Source organism: Halictus rubicundus, chromosome 7 (assembly GCF_050948215.1).
Source record: "Halictus rubicundus isolate RS-2024b chromosome 7, iyHalRubi1_principal, whole genome shotgun sequence".
Classification (NCBI taxonomy): Eukaryota; Metazoa; Arthropoda; class Insecta; order Hymenoptera; family Halictidae; genus Halictus; species Halictus rubicundus.
In genome coordinates, this window is record NC_135155.1 from 9,637,328 (window position 1) to 9,663,777 (window position 26,450).

At 39.4% G+C, this 26,450-nt stretch overlaps 3 protein-coding genes across 5 annotated transcripts in view; 1 reads left to right on the forward strand and 2 right to left on the reverse strand.

Moving 5' to 3' along the window:
* The window catches only part of LOC143355901 (uncharacterized), a 279,512-nt gene that overhangs the window by 117,526 nt on the left and 135,536 nt on the right, over positions 1–26,450 (reverse strand). The window lies entirely within an intron of this gene.
* LOC143355395 (uncharacterized) lies at positions 12,827–16,698 on the reverse strand. Of its 3 annotated transcripts, XR_013082499.1 has the most exons (10): positions 16,506–16,696; positions 16,146–16,265; positions 15,969–16,086; positions 15,573–15,819; positions 14,794–14,892; positions 14,574–14,664; positions 14,320–14,465; positions 13,354–13,486; positions 12,978–13,280; positions 12,827–12,922 (listed from the first exon to the last, which is right to left on the reverse strand). XR_013082499.1 is itself a non-coding variant. In XM_076790173.1 (9 exons), exons 1-9 carry the CDS (start codon positions 16,644–16,646, stop codon positions 13,230–13,232), a joined length of 1,146 nt encoding a protein of 381 aa, XP_076646288.1. In that variant the 5' UTR covers positions 16,647–16,696; the 3' UTR covers positions 12,922–13,229. The 3 variants fall into 3 exon arrangements, 2 of the variants coding, with proteins under 2 accessions (XP_076646288.1, XP_076646289.1); XM_076790173.1 differs by having other exon boundaries at positions 12,922–13,280; XM_076790174.1 differs by lacking the exons at positions 12,827–12,922; positions 12,978–13,280; positions 13,354–13,486 and adding an exon at positions 14,143–14,213 and having other exon boundaries at positions 16,506–16,698.
* On the forward strand, positions 16,926–24,974 carry LOC143356004 (uncharacterized). The gene is made up of 3 exons (XM_076791307.1): positions 16,926–17,171; positions 22,610–23,711; positions 24,130–24,974. Exons 2-3 carry the CDS (start codon positions 22,688–22,690, stop codon positions 24,591–24,593), a joined length of 1,488 nt encoding a protein of 495 aa, XP_076647422.1. The 5' UTR covers positions 16,926–17,171; positions 22,610–22,687; the 3' UTR covers positions 24,594–24,974.

Genomic DNA, 26,450 nt, shown 5'->3' on the forward strand with positions numbered 1-26,450 from the left:
TTATTCTATATCTCGGTTTCTATAATTTATTTTTACTAAATAATTAGTTAGCATGATGGTCAAGGGAGTGCTTATCGACATCATTGGCGAAAGGAATTGTTATAAACATTAAAGAGCCACAAATAACAAATTTTACAGTGAACTGCGTACATAAATTAATGCGTACGAATATTCATGGCTTAAAAGTTATTTTATATCTCGGTTTCTATAATTTATTTTTACTAAATAATTAGTTAGCAAGATGGTCAAGGGATTGTTGGTTGATACCATTACCAAAAGAAATTGTTATAAACATTAAACAGTCAGAAATAATAAATTTTACAGTGAATTGCGTACGATAAATTACTGCGTGCGAATATTCGTAAATTAAAAGTTACTCTGTATTTAGAGTTCTATAATTTATTTTTACTAAATAATTAAATGGCAAGATGGTCAAAGGAGTACTTATCGACATCATTGGCGAAAAGATTTGTGATAAACATTAAACAGTCAGAAATAATAAATTTGACAGTGCATTGCGTACGATAAATTACTGCGTGCGAATATTCGTAAATTAAAAGTTACTCTGTATTTCGAGTTCTATAATTTATTTTTACTAAATAATTAAATGGCAAGATGGTCAAGGGAGTACTTATCGACATCATTGGCGAAAAGAATTGTTATAAACATTAAACAGTCAGAAATAATAAATTTTACAGTGCATTGCGTACGATAAATTACTGCGTGCGAATATTCGTAAATTAAAAGTTACTCTGTATTTCGAGTTCTATAATTTATTTTTACTAAAAAATTAAATGGCAAGATGGTCAAAGGAGTACTTATCGACATCATTGGCGAAAAGATTTGTGATAAACATTAAACAGTCAGAAATAATAAATTTGACAGTGAATTCCGTACGATAAATTACTGCGTGCGAATATTCGTAAATTAATAGTTACTCTGTATTTCGAGTTCTATAATTTATTTTTACTAAATAATTAAATGGCAAGATGGTCAAGGGAGTACTTATCGACATCATTGGCGAAAAGAATTGTTATAAACATTAAACAGTCAGAAATAATAAATTTTACAGTGAATTACGTACGATAAATTACTGCGTGCGAATATTCGTAAATTAAAAGTTACTCTGTATTTCGAGTTCTATAATTTATTTTTACTAAAAAATTAAATGGCAAGATGGTCAAGGGATTGCTTGTTGATACCATTACCAAAAGAAATTGTTATAAACATTAAACAGTCAGAAATAATAAATTTATCAGTGAAATGTGTTCGATAAATTAATACGTGCGAATATTCATGGTTCAAAAGTTACTCTGTATCTCGAGATCTATTAGGTATTTTTACTAAAAAATTAGATGGCAAGATGGTCAAGGGATTGCTTGTTGATACCATTACCAAAAGAAATTGTTATAAACATTAAGCAGCCAGAAATAACAAATTTATCAATAATTACTATCGCGGCGATCGAAGTCTGGCGAAGTTAGTTTGGGGTGGGGGAGTTGCGCACCGCGCACCGCGCACCCCACCACGGCGTCCGCGCTCAGTCAGTCAGTCGTGGTGCGCACTCAGGACGGAACGGGAGGGCTCCGGGACCAGAAGGACGAAGGACCTTGGAGTTGACCAGAGGTTCTCCAGAGCTGCCCTGGCCCACCCTGGCCTACCCTCACCTACCTTCGAGTGGACCAGGGATCCTCCAGAGCTGCAGTGGACATCACTGGTCAACCCTGGTCCACCTTAAGCTGGTTCGCGGTCGGACAGCGGTTCCTGGAAGCCGTCTCCGCTCACCTTGGTCAACTTTCAACAGCTGGTAAGTGACAATACAAATATACATTTTCTATTTTGGTATATGTGTTTATTCAACGAAAGCCGTTAATTACACTGTCCAACACCAAAAAAATTTTGCAATACCTGTTGGGTGATTCTTATACACTTTGTCATCCTAAAACCGAATCTGAAAGTAGAATTGCTTCATCACGCAACGTTTTCGAAAAATTTTGGTTTTTGTAAAAATGCCCGATTTTGATACGAAACGACGTGTTACGCAAAAACTAAATACGCGAGAAAGTTCAAATTTGAGTCAAGAGATAGAGGGGACTCTCCTCTACATATTCATATAGTCAATTATATTTTTATGTACTTCCTAATAGTTGTAAATGGTTGTTAAAGTTTGAAAATGTGCCGACGCGGGTACTTTGTACGCTCTATTTTTGTATTTATGTGAAAAATCCTTTATCTAGCAGGAATTTACTATACAGGAATGCATTCTACAGACATTTCTGGTAAAGAAACCATTCACGAAAAGTATTTGGTTCCCTTAATGTACGAGAAGGACCAGAAAATGTTAATTGACAGCGTGTGCGCGACGCGTTCGCGCCAGACGGCCATTGCAGCCTTTTCGCGACTCGCCAGTGCCGTCGCTATGCGTAGTCGACGTTCGTACCACTCAAGTATGTCTTTGCTTACTATGCTTAACTAAATACATTTTTTTTTTGTCTTTTTGGGTGCCAATCATTACAAAAGATTATAAAAATACGAGTTATATTCACATTTCATTGTGGAAATGCTTAATAAAGAAAATTGAATACAAAAACTTACCTATTTCTGATGTAAACAAATCAAAAATGTTTCCGCCTTGTTTGACGTTTGTTCCTGGTATCCCGATTTTCAATAATAAGTGTCCAGCAGTAATCAGCAAGCATCCGCACATAAGTCTTTTCCTTTGTAACGTTTTTCCACTGTTGAAATATCTTGATGAAAGATTAATGCTGGAATTGTATTCCTTGTTTTGATTTTAAAATAATTTCGTCATGAATATAACAAAAACAGTCCGGCTGATTTATACACTTCCGCGAGATTTTATCGATTTAATATAGAGCGATCTATGTCTTAATTATGTACTTCGATCAATAAAATCGATAAAAATTGTCCCATTTACATAGTGTTTGGACTTATTTTAATCGGAAGAATCTTGAATGTCCATTGGTATTACAATTATAAAGATAAGACAACAATTACTGAAAATAAAATTGCTGCGGTCAATTTTCTTTATTAAGCATTTCCACAATGAAATGTGAATATAACTCGTATTTTTATAATCTTTTGTAATGATTGGCACCCAAAAAGACAAAAAAAATGTATTTAATTAAGCATAGTAAGCAAAGACATACTTGAGTGGTACCAACGTCGACTACGCATAGCGACGGCCCTGGCGAGTCGCGAAAAGGCTGCAATGGCCGTCTGGCGCGAACGCGTCGCGCACACGCTGTCAATTAACATTTTCTGATCCTTCTCGTACATTAAGGGAACCAAATACTTTTCGTGAATGGTTTCTTTACCAGAAATGTCTGTAGAATGCATTCCTGTATAGTAAATTCCTGCTAGATAAAGGATTTTTCACATAAATACAAAAATAGAGCGTACAAAGTACCCGCGTCGGCACATTTTCAAACTTTAACAACCATTTACAACTATTAGGAAGTACATAAAAATATAATTGACTATATGAATATGTAGAGGAGAGTCCCCTCTATCTCTTGACTCAAATTTGAACTTTCTCGCGTATTTAGTTTTTGCGTAACACGTCGTTTCGTATCAAAATCGGGCATTTTTACAAAAACCAAAATTTTTCGAAAACGTTGCGCGATGAAGCAATTCTACTTTCAGATTCGGTTTTAGGGTGACAAAGTGTATAAGAATCACCCAACAGGTATTGCAAAACTCGGAAAAATTTAATTTTGTTGGACAGTGTTATTATTTCTGTATTTTTAATTCGAATTTGCTTCGGAATTTTTCACAAGTTTCTTTTCTTGAAATTACATTATATTATATTTTTGACATAAAATTGGTATTTTGAAATTTTATTATATTATATTATATTTTTGACATAAAATTGGTATTTTGAAATTATATTATATTATATTATACTTTTGACATAAAATTGGTATTTTGAAATTTTGTTATATTATATTATATTTTTCACATAAAATTGGTATTTTGAAATTTTATTATATTATATTATATTTTTGAAATAAATTTGGTATTTTTAAATTATATTATATTTTTTACATAAAATTCGTACTCTGAAATATTATATTTTTAACATAAAATTGGTATTCCTCCGAACGGAGGTCCCTCAGGGGCTCACTCACGGGCCGGGCCCGTGGGTGAGTACGGGTATTAACGAACTCGGGGCGACCCGAGCTTGTAGGTCGTTGCGTCCCAATTTCGTTCGATTTATTTTTGATTCGGATTGTCGCTATATTTTCTATAATATATTCGCTATATTTATTCTTGATTAAAATTGTTCAACTTTCAAATTAAAAATTATTTCTGAACTTTCAAGAGTTCATCTTCTAAAATTTATTTATCTGATTTAAAATTGGTATTCCTCCGAACGGAGGTCCCCCGGCGACTCACTCACGGGTGGGGCCCGTGGGTGAGTACGGGTATTTGCGAACCCGGGGCGACCCTAGCCTTTATGTTGTTGCGTCCCAATTTCGTTTGATTTATTTTGGATTGGAATTGTTCATCTTTCCAATTGAAATTTATTTCTGAACTTTCAAAAGTTCTTCTTCTAAAATTTATATATCTGGTTTTAAATTGGTATTCCTCCGAACGGAGGTCCCTCAGGGACTCACTGCTGTGGGTGAGTACGGGTATTGGCGAACCCGGGGCGCCCCGAAGCGCCACCTCAGTAGAGTGAAGTTCTGACTTCATCTACTCTTAGCTTCTTGTCGGGTAGGCCGTACTCGTGTACGGGGTTGTTATGGCTCTCGTGAGCCGGTTAGATTCGCACTCTCGTGCATATTAGGTAGGCCGTACTCGTGTACGGGGTTATTTTGGCTCGCGTGAGCCGATTAGATTCGCACTCTTGTGCATATTAGGTAGGCCGTACTCGTGTACGGGGTTAGCTTGGCTCTCGTGAGCTGGTGTTAGGTTTGGCTCTCGTGAGCTGGTTAGATTTCGCACTCTTGTGCGTGTTAGGTAGGCCGTACTCGTGTACGGGGTCATCGTTTGTTCTTTGTTTCGTCGTCTTCTATTACTTCGATTCCTCCGTTGTATCTTGCCTAATTATTATTAGTCTGTTTCAGAGCGAGTACAACAGATGAGAAATTTTATCGTCGAACGAAGACAACACGTGGTACGAAGACGTCATATTATTTATAAGTTAGTATTAGTTGTCGAGCAATTATTGTGTTAGATTCACTTTGTCAAATTCGCTTGCTTTTATTTTGTCTCGCATTGTTCAGAGACTTGTCTGATTCAGTTTCCTTCTTTTGTCCACAATAATTGCTCGACTTGCGTGCGTACGTTAGTTTTTGAGATTTGTTTATCGTCGTTGTAATAATGTCGAGTAATTTTTGCCATAATTTCACTTTGCTCGATTCGATTTTTGACTCCGACACAGCCTTAGGCTGTGTCGGCCTTGCTTGTATGTACCAGACCGGTTGGTACCGGTACTCGGCGAAGAAACATTGAGAGGGATGTACGAGAGACCTGTTCACTCGTGTAAAATCCTCCCTGCCGTAAGTCCACCCGAGTCGCCTCAACGCTAGTCGTTGCCTGGCGACAGGTGGGTGGGGGAAACTTAGGGTATCGTTTGAACGCTTCTCTCGGCCATCGTTCTTCGTGTGGACACGTCGGGTATCGGTACTGGCTGGAGTTGGGCTGCAAGCATTGTACGCGTCGCGTCGCCCTCGAACCAGAGCCTTCTGCTCTGGTTCGGTTTTGTTTCTCTCATTGAAAGAATCAGAGCCTTCTGCCTGATTCGTTCTTGATCCCTCGTGGATCGGAGACTTCTTCTCCGATTCACACCCTTTGCCCCGCAACAATTACTCGACATACGCTAAATGGTAAAGTGACCTTTTCCGTCTGTGGAAAAGTAATCTTTCCCATTTAGCGAACTGCGAAATTTAGTTAATAAGTTTGAAATCATCGTTGTAAGAAAGGGAGTCAGAAGGAAGCGTGTTGAATTCGTTCTGGCTTCCTTTCGGGTCTCTTGTGCGGCAACCTCCTCGTGGTGAGACCCGGGCAATCGGTATTATTCTCTATTTGTAACAACTTCAAGTATCTTACAAATAGAGAATAATATCGAGCTAATAGCTGCTCATTTATAATTTGCGATAGCATTGTGAAATAGAATTTAAAACTTACAAATTATAAAAACTTGTGGATTTAATCGAATTGTGTCTGAATTTACTTTCCTTGTTTACCCTTGGTCCACATTCACCTTCTCGGTAAGCCCCTTTCAATTGTTAACCGAAACACTCAGTTTTTGTTTCGGATTACCTTCGGGTTACGGATTACCTCATTCAATGAACATCGTAAATTTTTTTGTTTATTTCTCATCGAAATTTACCCCTGAACTTACAAAAGTTCCTATTATAAAATTTATATATTTGGATTTAAATTGGTATTCCTCCGAACGCAGGTCCTTCGAGGGTCTCACTCACGGTCGGGGCCGTGGGTGAGTACGGGTATTGGCAAACCCGGGGCTACCCTAGCCTTAAGTCGTTGCGTCCCTATCTCGTTAGATTTATTTTCGATTGGAATTGTTATTCTTTCCAATTGAAATTTACCCCTGAACTTACAAAAGTTCCTCTTTTAAAATTTATCTATCTGGTTTTAAATTGGTATTCCTCCGAACGGAGGTCCCTCAGGGACTCACTGCTGTGGGTGAGTACGGGTATTGGCGAACCCGGGGCGCCCCGAAGCGCCACCTCAGTAGATGGAAGTTCTGACTTCATCTACTCTTAGTTTCGTGTCGGGTAGGCCGTACTTGTATACGGGGTTAGTTTGGCTCTCGTGAGCTGGTTAGATTCGCACTCTTGTGCATGTTAGGTAGGCCGTACTCGTGTACGGGGTTAGTTTGGCTCTCGAGAGCTGGTTAGATTTGCACTCTTGTGCATATTAGGTAGGCCGTACTCGTGTACGGGGTCTTCATTTCTTCATCGAATACTTCGGCGTTACTTCATTTTGTGTCTAATTATCATTAGTCTGTTTTAGTTGAATTACAACAGTTCACCATGATTATCGTCGAACGAAGACAACGAATTTTAAGAAGACTTCACAGTATTTATAAGTTCGTATTAGTTCTCGAGCAATTATTGTGTTAGATTTACTTTGTTAGTTTCGCTTGTTGATTTTGGTCACAGCCTTCTGCTGTGACCAGTTGGTAGCGTCACCCTCGAACCAGAGCCTTCTGCTCTGGTTCGCTTCTTTCATTTTTCTTTTTTGTAAATCTGAGCCTTCTGCTCCATTTTTATTATCTCTTTCATTGTTCAGAGACTTGTCTGACTTAGTTTTCTTTTCTCACAATAATTGCTCGACTTGCATGCGTGCGTTAGTTATTAAGCTTGTTTGTTAGTATTATATATATGTCGAGTAATTTTTGCCCTAATTTGACTTTGCTTGGCTCGATTTTTGACGCCGACACAGCCTTCTGCTGTGTCGGTCCTTGCTTGTATGTACCAGACCGGTTGGTATCGGTATTCGGCGTAGATCCATTGAGAGGGATGGTTGAGAGACCTGTTCACTCGTGTAAAATCCTCTCTGCTGTAAGGCCACCCGAGTCGCCTCAACGCTAGTCGTTGCCTGGCGACAGGTGGGTGGGGGAAATGGGTATCGTTTGAACGCTTCTCTCGGCCATCGCTCTTCGTGAGGACACGTCGGGTATCGGTGCTGGCTGGAGTTGGTTCTGCAAGCATTGTACGCGTCGCGTCACCCTCGATCCAGAGCCTTCTGCTCTGGTTCGGTTTTGTTTCTCTCTTCGAAAGAATCAGAGCCTTCTGCCTGATTCGTTTTTCACCCACCGTGGATCGGAGACTTCTTCTCCGACTCACACATTTTTTATCCGCAATAATTACTCGACATACGTTGCGAAATTTAGTTTGTAAAACTCGAAAGCGTCGTTGTAAGAAAGGGAGTCAGAAGGAAGCGTATTGAATTCCTTCTGGCTTCCTTTCGGGTCTCTCGTGCAGCAACCTCCTCGTGGTGAGACCCGGGCAATCGATAATATTCTCTATTTGTTAGATCTTCTATTATCTTGCAAATAAAGAATAATATCGAGCTAATGGCTGCTCATTTATAATTTGCGATAACATTGTGAAATAAAATTTAAGACGTACTGATAATAAAAACTTGTGTATTTAATTGAATTGTGTCTGAATTTATTTTAAACTTGCATGGGATGGGTCAAGGGTCCTTCCTGCCTTCCTTCTCGCTTTCCTTGTTTACCCTTGGCCCACCTACGCCTTCTTGGCAGCTCCTTTTAATTATTAACCGAAACACACACTTCTTGTTTCGGAATACTTTTTTATTCAATATACATCGTACATTTTTTCTGGATTTCTAATTGAAATTTGATTCTGAACTTTTTAAAAGTTCCGTTTCTTAAAATTGCTATGACCCTAGCCTTTATGTCGTTGCGTCCCAATTTCGTTTGATTTATTTTCGATTGGAATTGTTCATCTTTCCAATTGAAATTTATTTCTGAACTTTCAAAAGTTCTTATTCTAAAATTTATATGTCTGGTTTTAAATTGGTATTCCTCCGAACGGAGGTCCCTCAGGGACTCACTGCTGTGGGTGAGTACGGGTATTGGCGAACCCGGGGCGCCCCGAAGCGCCACCTCAGTAGAGTGAAGTTCTGACTTCATCTACTCTTAGTTTCTTGTCGGGTAGGCCGTACTTGTGTACGGGGTTTGTTTGGCTCTCGTGAGCCTGTTAGATTTGCACTCTTGTGCATGTTAGGTAGGCCGTACTCGTGTACGGGGTTAGTTTGGCTCTCGTGAGCCGGTTAGATTTGCACTCTTGTGCATGTAGGTAGGCCGTACTCGTGTACGGGGTTAGCTTGGCTCTCGTGAGCTGGTGTTAGGTTTGGCTCTCGTGAGCTGGTAGATTTGCACTCTTGTGCATGTTAGGTAGGCCGTACTCGTGTACGGGGTTAGTTTGGCTCTCGTGAGCTGGTAGATTGGCACTCTTGTGCATATTAGGTAGGCCGTACTCGTGTACGGGGTCATCATTTCTTCATCGAATACTTCGGTGTTCCTTCATTTTGTGTCTAATTATTATTAGTCTGTTTTAGTTGAATTACAACAGTTCAGCCTGTTCATCGTCGAACGAAAAAAAGGAATCGTATGAAGACTCCTCGTTATTAATAAGTTAGTATTAGTTGTCGAGCAATTATTGTGTTCGATTTATTTTGTTAGTTTCGCTTGTTGATTTGGGTCACAGCCTTCTGCTGTGACCAGTTGGTAGCGTCACTCTCGAACCAGAGGCTACTACTCTGGTTCGCTTCTTTCATTTTTTTTTTCTCGTAAATCTGAGCCTTCTGCTCCATTTTTATTTTCTCTGGAATTGTTCAGAGACTTGTCAGATTTAGTTTTTTTTTGGCTCACAATAATTGCTCGATTCGATTGCGTGCGTTAGTTATTAAGCTTGTTTATCAGTATTGTATAAATGTCGAGTAATTATTGCCGTAACTTCACTTTGCTCGGTTCGATTTTTGACTCCGACACAGCCTTCTGCTGTGTCGGACCTTGCTTGTATGTACCAGACCAGTTGGTACCGGTGCTCGGCGTAGATCCATTGAGAGGGATGTTCGAGAGACCTGTTCACTCGTGTAAAATCCTCCCTGCCGTAAGTCCACCCGAGTCGCCTCAACGCTAGTCGTTGCCTGGCGACAGGTGGGTGGGGGAAACTTAGGGTATCGTTTGAACGCTTCTCTCGACCATCGCTCTTCGTGAGGACACGTCGGGTATCGGTGCTGGCTGGAGTTGGTTCTGCAAGCATTGTACGCGTCGCGTCACCGTCGATCCAGAGCCTTCTGCTCTGGTTCGGTTTCGTTTCTCTCTTTGAAAGAATCAGAGCCTTCTGCCTGATTCGTTTTTCATCTCCCGTGAATCGGAGACTTCTTCTCCGACTCACACCTTTTTCTCCGCAATAATTACTCGACATACGCTGCGAAATTTAGTTTGTAAAACTCGAAAGCGTCGTTGTAAGAAAGGGAGTCAGAAGGAAGCGTATTGAATTCCTTCTGGCTTCCTTTCGGGTCTCTTGTGCAGCAACCTCCTCGTGGTGAGACCCGGGCAATCGATAATATTCTCTATTTGTTAGATCTTCTATTATCTTACAAATAATGAATAAAATCGAGCTAATAGCTGCTCATTTGTAATTTGCGATAACATTGTGAAATAAAATTCAAGACGTACTGATAATAAAAACTTGTGTATTTAATTGAATTGTGTCTGAATTTATTTTAAACTTGCATGGGATGGGTCAAGGGTCCTTCCTGCCTTCCTTCTCGCTTTCCTTGTTTACCCTTGGCCCACCTACGCCTTCTTGGCAGCTCCTTTTAATTATTAACCGAAACACACACTTCTTGTTTCGGAATACTTTTTTATTCAATATACATCGTACATTTTTTCTGGATTTCTAATTGAAATTTGATTCTGAACTTTTTAAAAGTTCCGTTTCTTAAAATTGCTATGACCCTAGCCTTTATGTCGTTGCGTCCCAATTTCGTTTGATTTATTTTCGATTGGAATTGTTCATCTTTCCAATTGAAATTTATTTCTGAACTTTCAAAAGTTCTTATTCTAAAATTTATATGTCTGGTTTTAAATTGGTATTCCTCCGAACGGAGGTCCCTCAGGGACTCACTGCTGTGGGTGAGTACGGGTATTGGCGAACCCGGGGCGCCCCGAAGCGCCACCTCAGTAGAGTGAAGTTCTGACTTCATCTACTCTTAGTTTCTTGTCGGGTAGGCCGTACTTGTGTACGGGGTTTGTTTGGCTCTCGTGAGCCTGTTAGATTTGCACTCTTGTGCATGTTAGGTAGGCCGTACTCGTGTACGGGGTTAGTTTGGCTCTCGTGAGCTGGTGTTAGGTTTGGCTCTCGTGAGCTGGTAGATTTGCACTCTTGTGCATGTTAGGTAGGCCGTACTCGTGTACGGGGTTAGTTTGGCTCTCGTGAGCTGGTAGATTGGCACTCTTGTGCATATTAGGTAGGCCGTACTCGTGTACGGGGTCATCATTTCTTCATCGAATACTTCGGTGTTCCTTCATTTTGTGTCTAATTATTATTAGTCTGTTTTAGTTGAATTACAACAGTTCAGCCTGTTCATCGTCGAACGAAAAAAAGGAATCGTATGAAGACTCCTCGTTATTAATAAGTTAGTATTAGTTGTCGAGCAATTATTGTGTTCGATTTATTTTGTTAGTTTCGCTTGTTGATTTGGGTCACAGCCTTCTGCTGTGACCAGTTGGTAGCGTCACTCTCGAACCAGAGGCTACTACTCTGGTTCGCTTCTTTCATTTTTCTTTCTCGTAAATCTGAGCCTTCTGCTCCATTTTTATTTTCTCTGGAATTGTTCAGAGACTTGTCAGATTTAGTTTTTTTTTGGCTCACAATAATTGCTCGATTCGATTGCGTGCGTTAGTTATTAAGCTTGTTTATCAGTATTGTATAAATGTCGAGTAATTATTGCCGTAACTTCAGTTTGCTCGGTTCGATTTTTGATTCCGACACAGCCTTATGCTGTGTCGGACCTTGCTTGTATGTACCAGACCGGTTGGTACCGGTGCTCGGCGTAGATCCATTGAGAGGGATGTTCGAGAGACCTGTTCACTCGTGTAAAATCCTCCCTGCCGTAAGTCCACCCGAGTCGCCTCAACGCTAGTCGTTGCCTGGCGACAGGTGGGTGGGGGAAACTTAGGGTATCGTTTGAACGCTTCTCTCGACCATCGCTCTTCGTGAGGACACGTCGGGTATCGATGCTGGCTGGAGTTGGGCTGCAAGCATTGTACGCGTCGCGTCACCCTCGATCCAGAGCCTTCTGTTCTGGTTCGTTTTTGTTTCTCTCTTTGAAAGAATCAGAGCCTTCTGCCTGATTCGTTTTTGATCTCCCGTGAATTGGAGACTTCTTCTCCGACTCACACATTTTTTTCCGCAATATTTACTCGACATGCGCTGCGAAATTTAGTTTGTAAGATTGTAAATCGTCATTGTAAGAAAGGGAGTCAGAAGGAAGCGTATCGAATTCCTTCTGGCTTCCTTTCGGGTCTCTTGTGCAGCAACCTCCTCGTGGTGAGACCTGGGCAATCGATATTATTCTCTATTTGTAAGAACTTCTAGTAATCTTACAAATAGAGAGTAATATCGAGCTAATAGCTGCTTATTTATTATTTGCGATAACATTGTAAAATAGAATTTAAGACTTACTAATTATAAAAACTTGTTTATTTAATTGAATTGTGTCTGAATTTACTTTAGGCTAGCTCGGGATGGGCCAAGATGGTCCTTCAATGCTTTCCTTGTTTTCCCCTGGTCCACCTTCAGCTTCTTGGTAAGCTGCTTTGAATTACTAACCGAAAAACACAGTTTTTGTTTCGGATTAACTTGTCATTCAATGAACATCGTCACCTTTTTTCCTGGATTTCTAATTGAAATTTGCTTCTGAAGTTTTCAAAAGTTCCTTTTCTTAAAATTGATATTTTTTGCCTAAAATTGGTATTCTTTCGATCGGAGGTCCTTCCATTTATTATAGGTATATGGTCTAAGCTTCTCATGGATCCAGTTGCAATATTTATCGTTCGTCAGCGTAGAGGGCGTGAGAAATCTAATTATTGTTAACGATGTCGGTATTTCAGATCGTGGGACACGAAATCCCATATGGTGATTGGTCTATTCCTATATTTCCTATATTCCTCGTCTGTGGTAGTACGACACAGATAATTTTAACCGTTCCACAATCAGTTTTCTCTACTGACCGTTCGAGATCATAGCGTGACAGTCATGGTCAAGTCCATGCCTTGCTCCCACCTGTAGTCGGACACCCTGTACATTTGAGCGGTCTGGACGCTCAAGTACCTATCGTTCGCAGGCACTCGAGAGACTGCTCTGAAATAACAAAATGCGAGACCCTTATTTTTTGGTAGCATTAATTCTTATAAACTAGGAGTTAGATCTTGTAATTACTTTTAAGATTACAGTTTTATCCTGCGATATTGTTTAAACTATTTATTTATTTATTATTATATATACTAGAATTCCTTGTGTAGGGGAAAATTGTTAAACTGGACACCTAAATCGTACTCAAATTGAAAAATGAAAATGATTAAAAAATTAAAAAATTATAAAAAGCAATTGTTCCATTATCCGTGTTTATTCAGATGCAGGAAGTGTTGTTAGAACTCTAAACAATCTTTACAACAATGATTTCTTAATGTTCTACTGTACCGAACAAAGCAGAGTAAAATACGAGAAAGATGAGCTTATCATCTGAAACAAGAATTTGTTAGATGTGAAACTGAGAATATAAATAATAGCGAATATAAATACAGTCGATTTTTACCATCGCCAATCCTTCCAAACATAGAATAAACAAGCCAGCCAAATTAAATGCTACTAAACTCTGAGCGTTCATGAATGCGAATAGTACCGTTTTCTGCATCTTTATTGGTATACGGTACCATAACGAATTGTATCTGGTTCAATCAACATCGTCGGTGCATTATTTTCTTATAATATATTTTTTTTAATATAATCTATTTTATAATATTAGTAGTGGATTTTTGTTTAACACTCGAATGGCAGACTGTCGGATAAATAGATACGAGTTCTGGTATAAAATATTCGATCATATTGTATGCTCAGTATCAAACAACTTTCATTAAAAATATTTTGTTATACAATAAATAGTTTATGCGTAAAGTGGTACAGTTAAATACATCCTACACCTTTAACTCATCCTGTATAGATGCGTATATACATGAATAGTTGAACTAGACTGAGTTGAAATTTATGCATTTGTAATAATTAATGAATTGGGAAAAATACAAAACGGTGAGGACATTAGAAGAATTTATGAATATTGTCATACGTAATTTGTCTAAAACATTAAATCGAAATTATTAAAAGAAACAGTTCACTTTCATACAATTTCTGTTTTCTATAATTGACTCAGAAAATGTTTATTTTGCATAAAAATCTGCAGTCTAATTATGATCACAGAGGCTTGATTTTCTTGATTAAGTACGTTTTTCGTTGAGTTAGTTGTATACCTCCGGATCCCAACATATGGTTGTTCTCCAAAACTAAAAGCTTTAATGGCAAGCTCTAACATTTAAAGAATGATAAACAATTTCAAATAACAAAGAAACAAATATTCTACGTCCAGATTTGCAAACCTGAGCGTCGCCAAACGAGTGTTAACTATTTAAATTCAATTTAAAATTAATTTTTTAATAATTCTGTTCCATTCAATTGATTTAACATTGTAAATAAGTGAGCTACACCTTCCCGAAAAAATGCAACTTACATTTCCTCGAACATCTTAATGCTATTGTCCACCACAATCTGCCCGCTATAATTGTTACCGATTATGAATGCCATGTATGCTACAACGAATTGCAGAGCAAGAATCACTGCATCAATTTCTTTCACTTCTGTAATACTGATATAAAGCTGCGGCATACAAAAAACAGTCTGATTATGCTTTTTTTTCAATAGAATTGTTAATATTTGTCGTGACTGATTCTCGAGTTCTATTTATTTAATTTTTGTGATACTCACTCGGTATATATTTACACCGAACGACGAAACAACCACTATCATCATAATCATAGACGGTATCATCATGTCGTCCGCGTATTTTTTACTATACCTTTGTTTACGCATTCGTAATGGTATGTTGATTATTGAAAGATGCAAAATAAATAAAGTATGCAATTATAATAAAATATAGACCGATAATACAGCATTTTAATAATATTTGGATAAATACGATACTAACTGAATAGCTCGACGATGTAAATCCACAGCTGGTTGTATATCTATCCTCCTCAACATCCTTGAAGTTGCAACTTTGTCGATTGCGTTTCGCATTCGATAGCTAGAGGAAGAAGAGATGTCTAACAAAGGTTTATTGTCCACTTTTTTAGTGTGTTATATAATAAATACTGGAATGACTGGAGTCAATATGTTAGACATATAACTAGACTGCGGATGTTTAAATAAAAATTAATTACATCGATTGCAAGATACTGGACCCAAATTGTAAATATTTGTTTCTTCCTCTAATAATTTTAATAAGTTGATCATAACTAGACTGCGGATCTTTATGCAAAATAAAAAGTTTGAGCCGGAATTGCAACACACAAGCTAAATATAAATTTATATTTCTAACTGATAATTCGAATGTAGTGAAAATAATACATCAATACTCTTAAAGTCTTTTAATGTTTTCACTGTTTTCAATTGCACCTACTCATTTTTGTCATAAATGCATAAAATCCGGAGTCTAATGATAACATTTCGATGTTCTTAAACTCTTTGGATTCTTTCACTATTTTATATTTCCACCTAACTATTTTTGTTATAAATGCATATAATCCACAGTCTACATGTAATATCGAAGTTATTATAATAACTTTGTTATAATAATGTTTATAAACATTAGAGCTGATTCCAGCGTATTGTAGTATGACTTTCACAAAATCGTTTTCGTAATGTCAATAATTATGAAATTAACAATTACAGCGACAGATGGTAAGTTTGGGAAAATGATTTTACCTACTAACTTCTAACAATCCACTCAAATGAGTGCCTAAAACAGTGACGGTTCCTTCCGAACAAATCATCGTTAACAAACCATGCATTGTTGAAATTATGATATGCCAGCAAGTGAGATTAGTCCGCAAATTTTTCTCGTCGTAAAAAAATCCCAAAAGATACAGAAATCGAATCTGAATGTCCGATTGCAAGAATGTGGATATTCCTAATGTTCCCATTACACACAATGATCCTGTACACGTCAGACCTAAAATTCGGAATAAAGTAGTTCTTAAATTAAAATGATTTCGTTAGTCAATCGATCGAAGTAATGTGGTTGGGTATTTATTTATTTAGCGTTTATTGAACTGCACAGACTTAATAAGTCTGTGTAAACTGTTTGTCGAATGTCTTTACCGATGTATACCAACAGGATGCGTTTTGCCAAAATAGAATCTTTCAACAACATCTCCGCTTCTATAGGATCTTTCAACATAATAAAATCGTTTTGCATATTGTCAAGCACGTATTTCGTCTGAAGTCATATGAAAAGAATTAGATAATCATGATTATTAAAAGTATTCTCTAACTCACCGTTGGAAAAGTCAGGATAGTCGTAAAATATCGTATAAAATATAATAACAATTGAGCACCGAACGATATCATTCCAATCGTTTCATTCAGAGACATTTTTATATTTTTTATCGTCATCACCTGAAAAGTATTTTATACACTTTTCACAGAAGAATGCAGGCGATCTAATTCTTTGAAAAAAGGATAGACTCGGCTGCTCTTAGATTAGTTGATTGGAAAATTAGGTAACTAGAAAGTTAATTCGTTAATTCGAATTTAGAAGTGATTTAGAAAAATCGCTTAACGCTCGAAGGGAACCTTACGTAGATCTAATCAAACTAATTCTAATTAAACATCCTACAGTGAATTGAATCTCATCACCTGGGTCACCATACATCCCAATAAAAACAGAGTAAACGCGATTCTATGAATCCTTGTCAAAATAGAGTTATCGTAGGGCCACAGTCCAGAAAGACACATCACAGAATGATAGATTTTGTAGTTTCCTTGAAATACTTCCATTACAACCGATGCTAAACAATGTCTGCTCCAATATTCTGTTGTATCATCTGACTACACCTCGGTGGCATATTGTATTCATGCTATCATTCTATCTGAATTTTTTCTGATGGCTCGTCTGTCCTTCGAAAATGACCGCAATTTGTTGAAATACAGAGCTCCGTTCTCGGAATCAATCGATTTGATTAGCGAACTCGAGAAAATGTCAGACAAACATGAAACATATAATGACTCCAATACTGTACAACACTTGATATTCTCACAGTCATGTTTCAGTCAGAAGTGAAGGGCCAGTTTGTTCAGTTTGCCAGTTGTTATTTAATCATCGTGCTTATACATGCACGCGAATAATCACAAGTGAACCGGTGACTGCCATAAATTCTATGTATTACAAAAACCTTGACTAACAAGGGAAGCTATCAAACTCATGAATTTCAAAGTATGGGAAATTAGTGAGAATACCCTGACCCCCGGTCGCCCGAGGCCCACCGACCGGGGACCTTCGGATGGGCCCGCCACGCAACCTTTGTAAGTCAAGGCTTTATGACATTACGGTTAACTGTTGAGTGCGCGAACTAAAGCTCTAATAATGAGCAATTGCGAAAGACATAGTTAAGGTGATTTTCACAAAAACAGTCCTAGAGGCCCGTGTTATAAAACGTGCTGACCATCTGCACACCAAATGTTGGGTTATGCAGACTGTCAGCCGCAAGTAAAGCGATGAAGCTATTGTTTCGAGGGTCGGTTTTTCACTACCTCGTCCAGCTTGACCCTTAACCCTCCGTATGCTATGCCAGAGTCATTCGTGACCGGTCGCTGTGGGTATAAACTTAAGCGACCGTCAATATGTACAATTTTTTTCCGATATAAGACGACGCTTTTTATTTCGAAATAAGAAAATCGCTATATATAATACTTGATTTCATGATGCAATGAAAATCTAGCAATGTGCATTTTGATGTGCTGTTTTCAATGCGTACAATGCATTCATCTATAAAATAAAAAATTTAACAATAATTTACAATGTTATGTTGTTACGTTGCGAACGCAAAGTTGTGTTCTTGTGTACGTACCTTGCTACACAGGTTCTCGGCATAAATGTTTCCCCGGTCAGCCCACGATTGAGCGACAGTGAAATGACGAACGTATGGAGACGCGTCCGGATTTCCAAATTACAGGGAAATCCGCTATTACTCTACTGAAATTGTAGTTTCTAAAGACAGTGGCACCATTGAAGTACATCTGGCGACGATCGGTGCAACAATTTTACCTTTTCATCAATTATTCATTTCTACGGACACAGTTGTGACCTAAGTCTCAACATCGATTGTCCTTTCCTGCCGATTGTAGCGTTGGGTTTATTTACTGTTAGATATGCAAGGCTTTTAATTTTTCATAAGTATCCTTTTGTTTTTAATGAAAAGAGTGAGTGTCGTACGCTGAACGGTGAGCACAGAAAAAATTTATAATTTGTTAATTCAAAATTAACGAACAAAATTTTAATTCAAAATTTAAAAAAAAATTTAGTCGCCGCGCTCTTACCTACAGTCGCTGCGCTCTCTACCTTACCTACAGTCGCTGCGCTCCCCTACTTACACACATTCGTTACCCTTACCTACAGCCGATGCGCTCTTACCTACCGCATGTAGGTTGGGCATGTTTTGCGGGTGTTCTGAACATATTTTGCGCGTGTTTCGCGCATGTTTTTGGCATCTTTTGGAAATGTTTTCCTCATGTTTTGTGGTTGTTTTGCGCATGTTTTCCACATGCTACGGGCATGTTTTGCGGGTATTTCTTTTGGTAATGGTATCAACAAGCAATCCCTTGACCATCTTGCCAACTAATTATTTAGTAAAAATAAATTATAGAAACCAAGGTATAGAATAACTTTTAAGCCATGAATCTTCGCACGCATTAATTTATGGTACGCTATTCACTGTAAAATTTATTATGTCTGGCTGTTTAATGTTTATAACAATTCCTCTCACCAATGATCTCGACAAGCACTCCCTTGACCATCTTGCCAACTAATTATTTAGTAAAAATAAATTATAGAACTCGAGATAGAGAATAACTTTTAAATCATGAATATTCGTACACATTATTTTATCGTGCACAATTCACTGATAAATTGATTGTTTCTGGATGTTTAATGTTTATAACAATTCCTTTCGTCAATGATGTCGACAAGCACTGCCTTGGCCATCTTGTCACCTAATTTTTTAGTAAAGATAGATGATAGAACTCAAGGTACAGAATAACTTTTGCACCATGGATAAGTGACACTTATTAAGTGTACAGTGATAAATTTATTGTCTCTGCTTGTTTAACGATTGTAAGAATTCCTCTTACCAATGATGCTGTCGAATACCCTCTTGGCTATCTTACCACCTAATTTTTTGAGTAAAAATGGCTAATAGTAGACTCTCATATTCTTTCTGGCTATAGCAGATTGTTCTGTTTTCTCAACAGACGTTTCATTCCTCTTTAGATTGTTCTGTTGGCTAATAGATAGCGCCACGTCTATTACTGGCAAGTGGTGTCACCTAACAGTGTGGCGCTAGCATTATCTTTAATTTCAAATTGTTCAAAATAACGCGTTGCTTGTTCTGCTATTATAATTCATACCCTTCCTCGTAATCGAAATTCCACCAGAAAAGAGATTTAAAATATAAAACAAAAAAATATCGTCAAACATTGTAACCAACTGTTTCTATTATTTTTAGTAATTACAATCACAATGCTCGAACTGACTGTCATTGCATCATTCTAAATATCTTATTTTTTTTTGCGAAGTTGCATGTTGTTTTGAAAGAGGTAGACTGTTTATGTTTGTACAATTCCTCCAGCACCAACAATATTAAAGCTCGTCCCAGCATTCATTATTTTATTCGACTCTAAGTAAATAGTACTTACATTTTAATTTTTACAGATTCACGTATTTTAATAGTATAGATATAGTGTAGATATAGATAATAGTTTCGCATAGAAAATCGTGAGAAATAAGCTATAGTCTTTCTATGCATTTACGCTATCTGTGAATATGAAGAACATAATGAACCGCAACTATTAACAAAAATAATGTTATTTTTTTTCTTATTAATTCATTATTTTACTTCGTATTAACTGCCGATATGGGATATTAGCGACTTACTTTTATTTTTCCTAGAAGAAATTTTCCAATCAACAAAGTAATTTTTTGTCACGTTCATATTTTTATAAATTGAGTTATGGAAATAGAATTTTGCATAAAGATTCCCAGTATAGTAATGCCAGTTGACCTCGACATTAACGCTCGTGTTCCCGATAACTTTCTGTTCTGCGTTACACTACCAGCGTGTCATATTAATGAAACAATAATTCATCGTGTTCCGCTCTTTGCATAGTAAAGCCGTCTATCTGACTGTACGTGACGGCCGGCTTCTATCGGTGAATAGAAACAAATTCACAATCAAAATGTAGATTAGGTTGCAGCGTACATATTTTACGGGTCTATGGCGTTGTCGATCGTTCACGATGTATGCTTCAAAATGATCAACACTCCCGACGATCGTTAATATTCATACCACTAATGCGGCTAATGATTCATTCAGCTCACATACTTTCGCTAATCTCGGAATTACATAGCGCATCCTCGTTTTCGATTGCTTCGTTTATCTTACGATTTCGAACAATTTCATATTTGCTAACTACACAAGGGAACAATAGAAATAAACTCCTACGTGTTCTTCTCGAAAACAGTTAAACGAAGCCAAGGACAAAGAAAACCGAAAGGTTTCTAAACAATAACGCGTTCTCACAATTCGAACTTTTTTCTTATACAATAAACAAATATAAAACCGTTTTCAATAAAGAATTAAGTTGACACTTGCGTCGTTCAACTATTTCCATAAATCAATTTTCATTCTCTACACAATCAAGTGTACTCGACGACACGCAATCTGTAGTTTCTTCATTTGAATAATTCGCAGTCCAGCGGCGACGCGACGCGAACGAAAAGTTATACGCCGGCTGACAAACTCGTTAATTAATTATACTGAACGAGCGATAATTGCGGAAACGGAATTGAAAATGCTGCAGCCCCATTTTATTGGTCGGCACGGTTTCGATTCGCCGGCAACGTTTATCTACCCACTCGAAAATCGTTTTCGAGGGAACAATTAAATCGTCTTGTAAAGCAGGTTTAACTGGCGGCAATTTAATGGTGAAAAAAATTGGTTTCAACGGAGAGGTTACTGGCTGTTGAATGAATGACGCTGTCAATACACGTCGACTACTGTTCCGTAATTTTTTTTTCTTTTTTCTTTTTTCTGTAGTGTAAGCTTGCGTTCGCGAGCGCCAACGCGTTCTAGAATTACGCTCGGTACACCCGAGCTGGATGGTGTTTGAGTTACGCTGTTTGATCTCGAACCGAATGTTTAACCGTGAGTAATGTCAGCATTCTTGACGGTATCCCGATATCCGTAGTAGGATCTCAAACGGGTGTCCGATAGCAGGAGCAGCTCATCTTTTGCATGATTCAGTCGACTGTCAGGTGCGAGACGCGTTACACCGTCCTCCATCCCCTGCGTGCTTCCGGTTCCCTATAATTCTTTCTCGTACGGTCCGTTGTCAATGTCAGTACGCTCCGACCGTGGGAAATATGAATCCGTCAAAGTGGAATTTTGTTTCAGTGGCGGTGGTGAGTAAAAATCAATGCGTCGATAACTTTTCCTCGAAATTTTCGCTAGAGTTGCCACAATTTTTGCGCCGCTGTATATACGAACCCTCTTCGTGTCAAAAGAAAATGCAACGGAGCTTAGGAAGTGTTGTAATGTTGGTTCCGGTTCTTGAAATGTTTACGAAGATCCTTTATACCGATTAACTGTCGCAAACAACCGACATTTATCTGGATTAGTTGAAACCTCGATGGTTCGTATGATCGAACAAAATAAAATTAAGAAGAATGCCAAAAAGTATTAGAAAAAAAGTAAAATTTTTATTAGTGAAAAGAATTAGATAATACAGAATTCAATAACGTGTGAGTTTCCGAGGATTGGTTTCCTCTACAGAAATTATGTCTATTTTAATTGTGAAAAATTCATTGCAATCCTTCAAAATCTTTTATATCCGTCACCTTGCGGAATCTTGAACAATCATGATTATAAAACTCGGCTTGAGTCCAGATACAATCGGAGACATTAAAAAATATGTGATCCAATTTAAAAACAACGATGATGCTCGAGAACGTAGAACAAAAATTTGTCCCAGCTTTGGAGAAAGAATTTTTGGACATTTATTTTACATTCCGAGAATAATTTTATACGAACAAGATTCAATGAATGGTTCGGATTTAAGTCACAAATTATATGTACAAAGGAAACTTCCGTGCAGTTGAATACAAATAAAATTGTCTTTATAGAAGACGCAATCACCGCGCAACTTTTATTGTTAGCTCGCGACTCAATAATAGTATACATTCCAAAAGTGATTAGGTGCACAAATCAATTACTTGGAAGATGGGGGGAACGCGCAGTGCCATAAAAGGGTATACAGTGATTTCTCTATATATGTTGGCAAGGCCTGGACGATGAACGTCTCGGAATTATCCCCACTACCACGTGTCAATATAACGGGGCTCGGGTATGTCTCCTGGACGATACACGACGCTGACATATATCGAGAATTCACAGTATCAATAAATGAGAGGTGCGAATGCTTTTGTCCAGTTAAATAGAACTAAAAATCTCAATTCACGCATGGTAAGACGCAATGCCACGGTGCAACTTGTGCGCTGGCTGGCGTGATTACGTATAGTGCACGGTCTGCAGGGTGGCGCTAGGACACCGCAACCTAGAAAAACAAAAGCGTCATTGTCAGAACACGCTCGCCCGATGGCGTAGGTCGGGCAGCTCGCCTTGAACGGCTTTTATCTGTCAATTCCGCGGTTAACGTCACAGCAGCTAGCACGGGCTCTCTTATCGCAGCTATCGTTAATCTCCGCGGTGGTTTCGGAGAGCGTGGCGGCGGGCTCCAGACAGCAACAACAGAAACATCACGTTCCGATGGCACCGGCGAACCAATCAGCTAACGCGCCACCCTACTGGGAGTATATACTCCGTGAATTCGTGTTCAAGACGATCTCGCCGCCGCCGTCGTCCAACATCAACCTGTACAAACGTCTGTTGGACGCGCCGCTTTACGGCGGACCGTTTCCGACAGGGCCGAACGACGGGGGCAGCGCCGTTCTGTCACGGGGCGACGTTTATTACCTGCCGAACAGCAACTGGCTGCTCTGCCAGGAGGGATGCGTGGACTGCGAGGTGTGCACGGAGCACACGCACCCGGTGCTCAAGTGGGTCCTCAGGCGGATAAAGAGGCTGCCGGTTCACGGGCAGGAACGGCAGGACCTTCAGCTAACGCTGATCCCGAGGATCGACGGCAGCCACCTCATGAGAAGCCTCTGGCCGCGGTCGCACGTCTACGTGACCACTCCGGGCGAACTGGAGGCGTTCCTCAGCGACAGGCTCGCACGCCAAGGTCTCGACAACCAGGATGACAGCCTCGGAGAGCCGAGGAAGTCCAGCAATTTCTGGAGATTCGTCGAGAGGGACTCGTTGCCCGAGCGACGCGTGCTCGGAGAGCAGAGCAACGACACCGGCCCACCCGAGACCGACGCCCCCGGAAGCGATAGCACCGCGTCCGATCGTGAAAATGCGCGGAACACCACGTCCACCGAAGTCTCCGAGCGTACCCGCGTGAAATTGCCGGATAGACCTACCGGGAACGATTCCGTGTCGACACCGGTGGCCGAGAATGCAAGGAATCGATCGAAACTGCTGCTGCTGCCGAAGCTGATACTTGGAACCGATCAACTCGGACAGAAACACTTGGTCCACGTGGTGCCTGCAGATGGGACCAGCGCCGGGAACTCGACCAGCCCTGGCCTGATGGCCGCTTTGAGCACTGCCGGGTCTGGCCGGATTCAGAATAGGACCGCTTATCAGAGGATATTGAAGAGGATCTATGATTCGCTGAGCAGCAACAAGAGATCCATCGAGAGCTTTCTCGATCCCCCGTCGCAGACTGGTAATCTGAAATTTGGTATTGTTAACTTGTAAGGTTCCATTCATTCCAGTGTGTTGTTTGGACATATTCATATTAACCCTCGGACTCCTGTTAGTTCTAGGCCTATGCCGGAGTCACTTCTGACCCATGTCGATATTTCACTACAGTTTTCTTTCGATATAAGGCGATAGCTGCGGACCGGCTTCCGCCGTATTTCGGACGAAGAAGATTTTCTTACTTCGAAATTAAAAGCGTGGTCTTATATCTGAATTACCCCACCGCTACGGGTGACGAATGACTCCGGCATACGGAGGGTTAATTGACCCTAGCTTGGTAGGTTATTATTATCGTTGAACAGTGTATTCTGTGAATCGGGTAGAGTTGAATCGATTAAATCGTCAATTGCGATGGATAAAAATAATCATTTCCATTTGTTTAGATCGCCGGAAAGAAATGTATCAGCAGCAGGAAACAAGGCACAGTCTCGCAGGGTTGAAACAGTTGGACAGGCTACACCGAGATTACAAGGAAACAATTAGAAACGAGAGTCAACGATGGCCCTCCGTTTTGAACTGGAGCAGACAAAGAAGGAAGTCCAATGACGAAGCAGACGTGGAAAAATTGATAATCGATCCGTCGAATAATGACCTGGATCCAGATAGAAACATTAATAATATTTCTTTGACGGCGAGTAATCGATCTAACACGGTACAGAATACTAAGCACGGACCACGCGTGTTTAAAGTGGTCGTCAGTACTGAATCAACGACGAAACCGTTAAATAAATCAGACGCAGATTTCGGAAGAGACATCGCTAGGAGCGACAATCGGTTTAACTACAATAGCACAATGAATACCGGAGGGGATCCAATGTCTGTTAGCATGATAAATAGACCTCAATAAACGAATATATGCTTACGCAAATTTAAGGAAAACTTATTTTTATGAAAGTAGATTACAACGCACTGCTGGCGGAAACTGGTAGATTAAAAGCGGCAAAGCGACGAGATCGTGGAGTAATTAATTTAGTCGGCAGTTTTACGTGCGGTGACTACATTGCAACGCGAAACGTGAAACTCTGGCATTAAAAAGTTTCAAAACATTGCAATTTTGTTTACTGAAAACGGTGTTCGACCGTTGTCACGGCTCCGCATACTATGCAGATCGTTTTAATCCGAACGCTTACTGCCGATGTATTTCACAAAAATAAATTTTCTGCCTATAGTTACATTGCTTCGCGATTAGTTTAGATTGCGGACTTTTATGCGAAATAAAAATGTCATTCAATTTCGAAAATTACTTCTTTACCACTTGTTTTCATAAACTAGTTTGTCTATTCATTCCTGTCATAAATGCATTGTAAAATTTGCAGTGTGATTTTGTTATTTCTATGTTGAGATTAGATGCAGTTTCAAACGGCTCCTGTAAAGTTTCGCCGAACGCAAAATTCGCGCGTTCAATTATTTACACAAAGGCAAGTACAGCTTCAAGGTTTCCGTTAATTTAGAAAACCCCCGAAATTAATGATCGCGTAGTAAAACGAACTAATAGCGCCCACCCTAGCGATGTCACTTAACACCGTAAGCCCGCGGGTAGCTCCATCGCCGGCACCGCTAAGAGGATCGACGATCCTTAATCAGGTCTGGCGCGATCGTTTAAAACGATTATAACCCTCCCTTCTCCCTCCCTTAGTGTCACCATCCCTCGCAACAGTCTCACGCATTATCTCGCAGGTCGAAAGGGCGGCGGAGTGTGTCCCTCTGCGTGTGACCTTCGCGAGCTTGCTCATCTCCTCTTCGTCGCTGCGTGGCAATAGTACTCGATACACAAGGTGTACCGGAAGTCATAGTCGAACAGGAAACATAAAACCAGTCCTATCGCCCTCATATTCCTTCAAGACTGAACCCGTCATGGTGAAATGGACAGTTTTATATTTTACAATTGACACGTTGCCCCGGTATTTACCAGTGACCTATTGCTATACTTGAAAACGATTGTTATAAAATTAGTGGCACTGAATATCCATTTAATCGTTTTCTAACGAACTAAATTATAGTGTACGGTACAAATTTCACGGTGAAGTAACTTATAATTGGACTGCGGATCTTTATGCGAGATAAAAACTTTTTACCTGAATTGCAACGAACTGAAGTGAAATAGTAATGTTTAGTTTGCTTATAGTAGTTTTGTTAATGTCTGCTAATGTCTGCATAATGTGTAGTTATGTTAATGTTTGCTTATAATGTTTAGCAGATTGAAAACAATATAATAGTGTGTTTAAATTTTTCTAATATTTTTCCTACTTAAAATGACATCTAATGCATAAAATCCGCAGTCTACTTATAATAATTGCTACATGAACAGACTTCATGGTCCCAGCACGTATTCCAATGAAGACTTTCGAAGTCGATTTTCTCGAAAACAAAGCCTCCAGTGAAAAAATCTATTGCGTATTTTCGACTTATTTTCTCGCGTAGAATCAGCCTACGTATCCACGGTTGTACAATCGATACTGCGACACCCAGTATAAATATTTACTTTTCCAAATGGCATTGAAATTCACTCCTGCAGTCTACAAGGAAAATCGAGTGGAAATCGAGCGATTCCAGAATTTCGACTTTGCCTGAGAGAATCGCCGGCTGTTCGATCGGGGCACGATTTCGCATCCACCCTGTACGCTCGCGCGCACTCCCTGTTCCTGGTTCTCCTCCTCCTCTTCGTGTTTCCCCGAGCTGTGCGCGGAGAGTCTCGCGGATGTAT

Excerpts from the sequence above, each read along its gene's own strand:
- LOC143355395 (XM_076790173.1), bottom strand. The coding sequence starts at position 16,646 with ATGGAAGTATTTCAAGGAAACTACAAAATCTATCATTCTGTGATGTGT. Across the intron at positions 16,087-16,145 it reads CTATCCTGACTTTTCCAACG|ACGAAATACGTGCTTGACAA; the intron begins GTGAGTTAGAGA and ends ATATGACTTCAG. Across the intron at positions 13,487-14,319 it reads ATTAAGATGTTCGAGGAAAT|ATACAATTCGTTATGGTACC; the intron begins GTAAGTTGCATT and ends TGATTGAACCAG.
- LOC143356004 (XM_076791307.1), top strand. The coding sequence starts at position 22,688 with ATGGCACCGGCGAACCAATCAGCTAACGCGCCACCCTACTGGGAGTAT. Across the intron at positions 23,712-24,129 it reads CGATCCCCCGTCGCAGACTG|ATCGCCGGAAAGAAATGTAT; the intron begins GTAATCTGAAAT and ends CCATTTGTTTAG.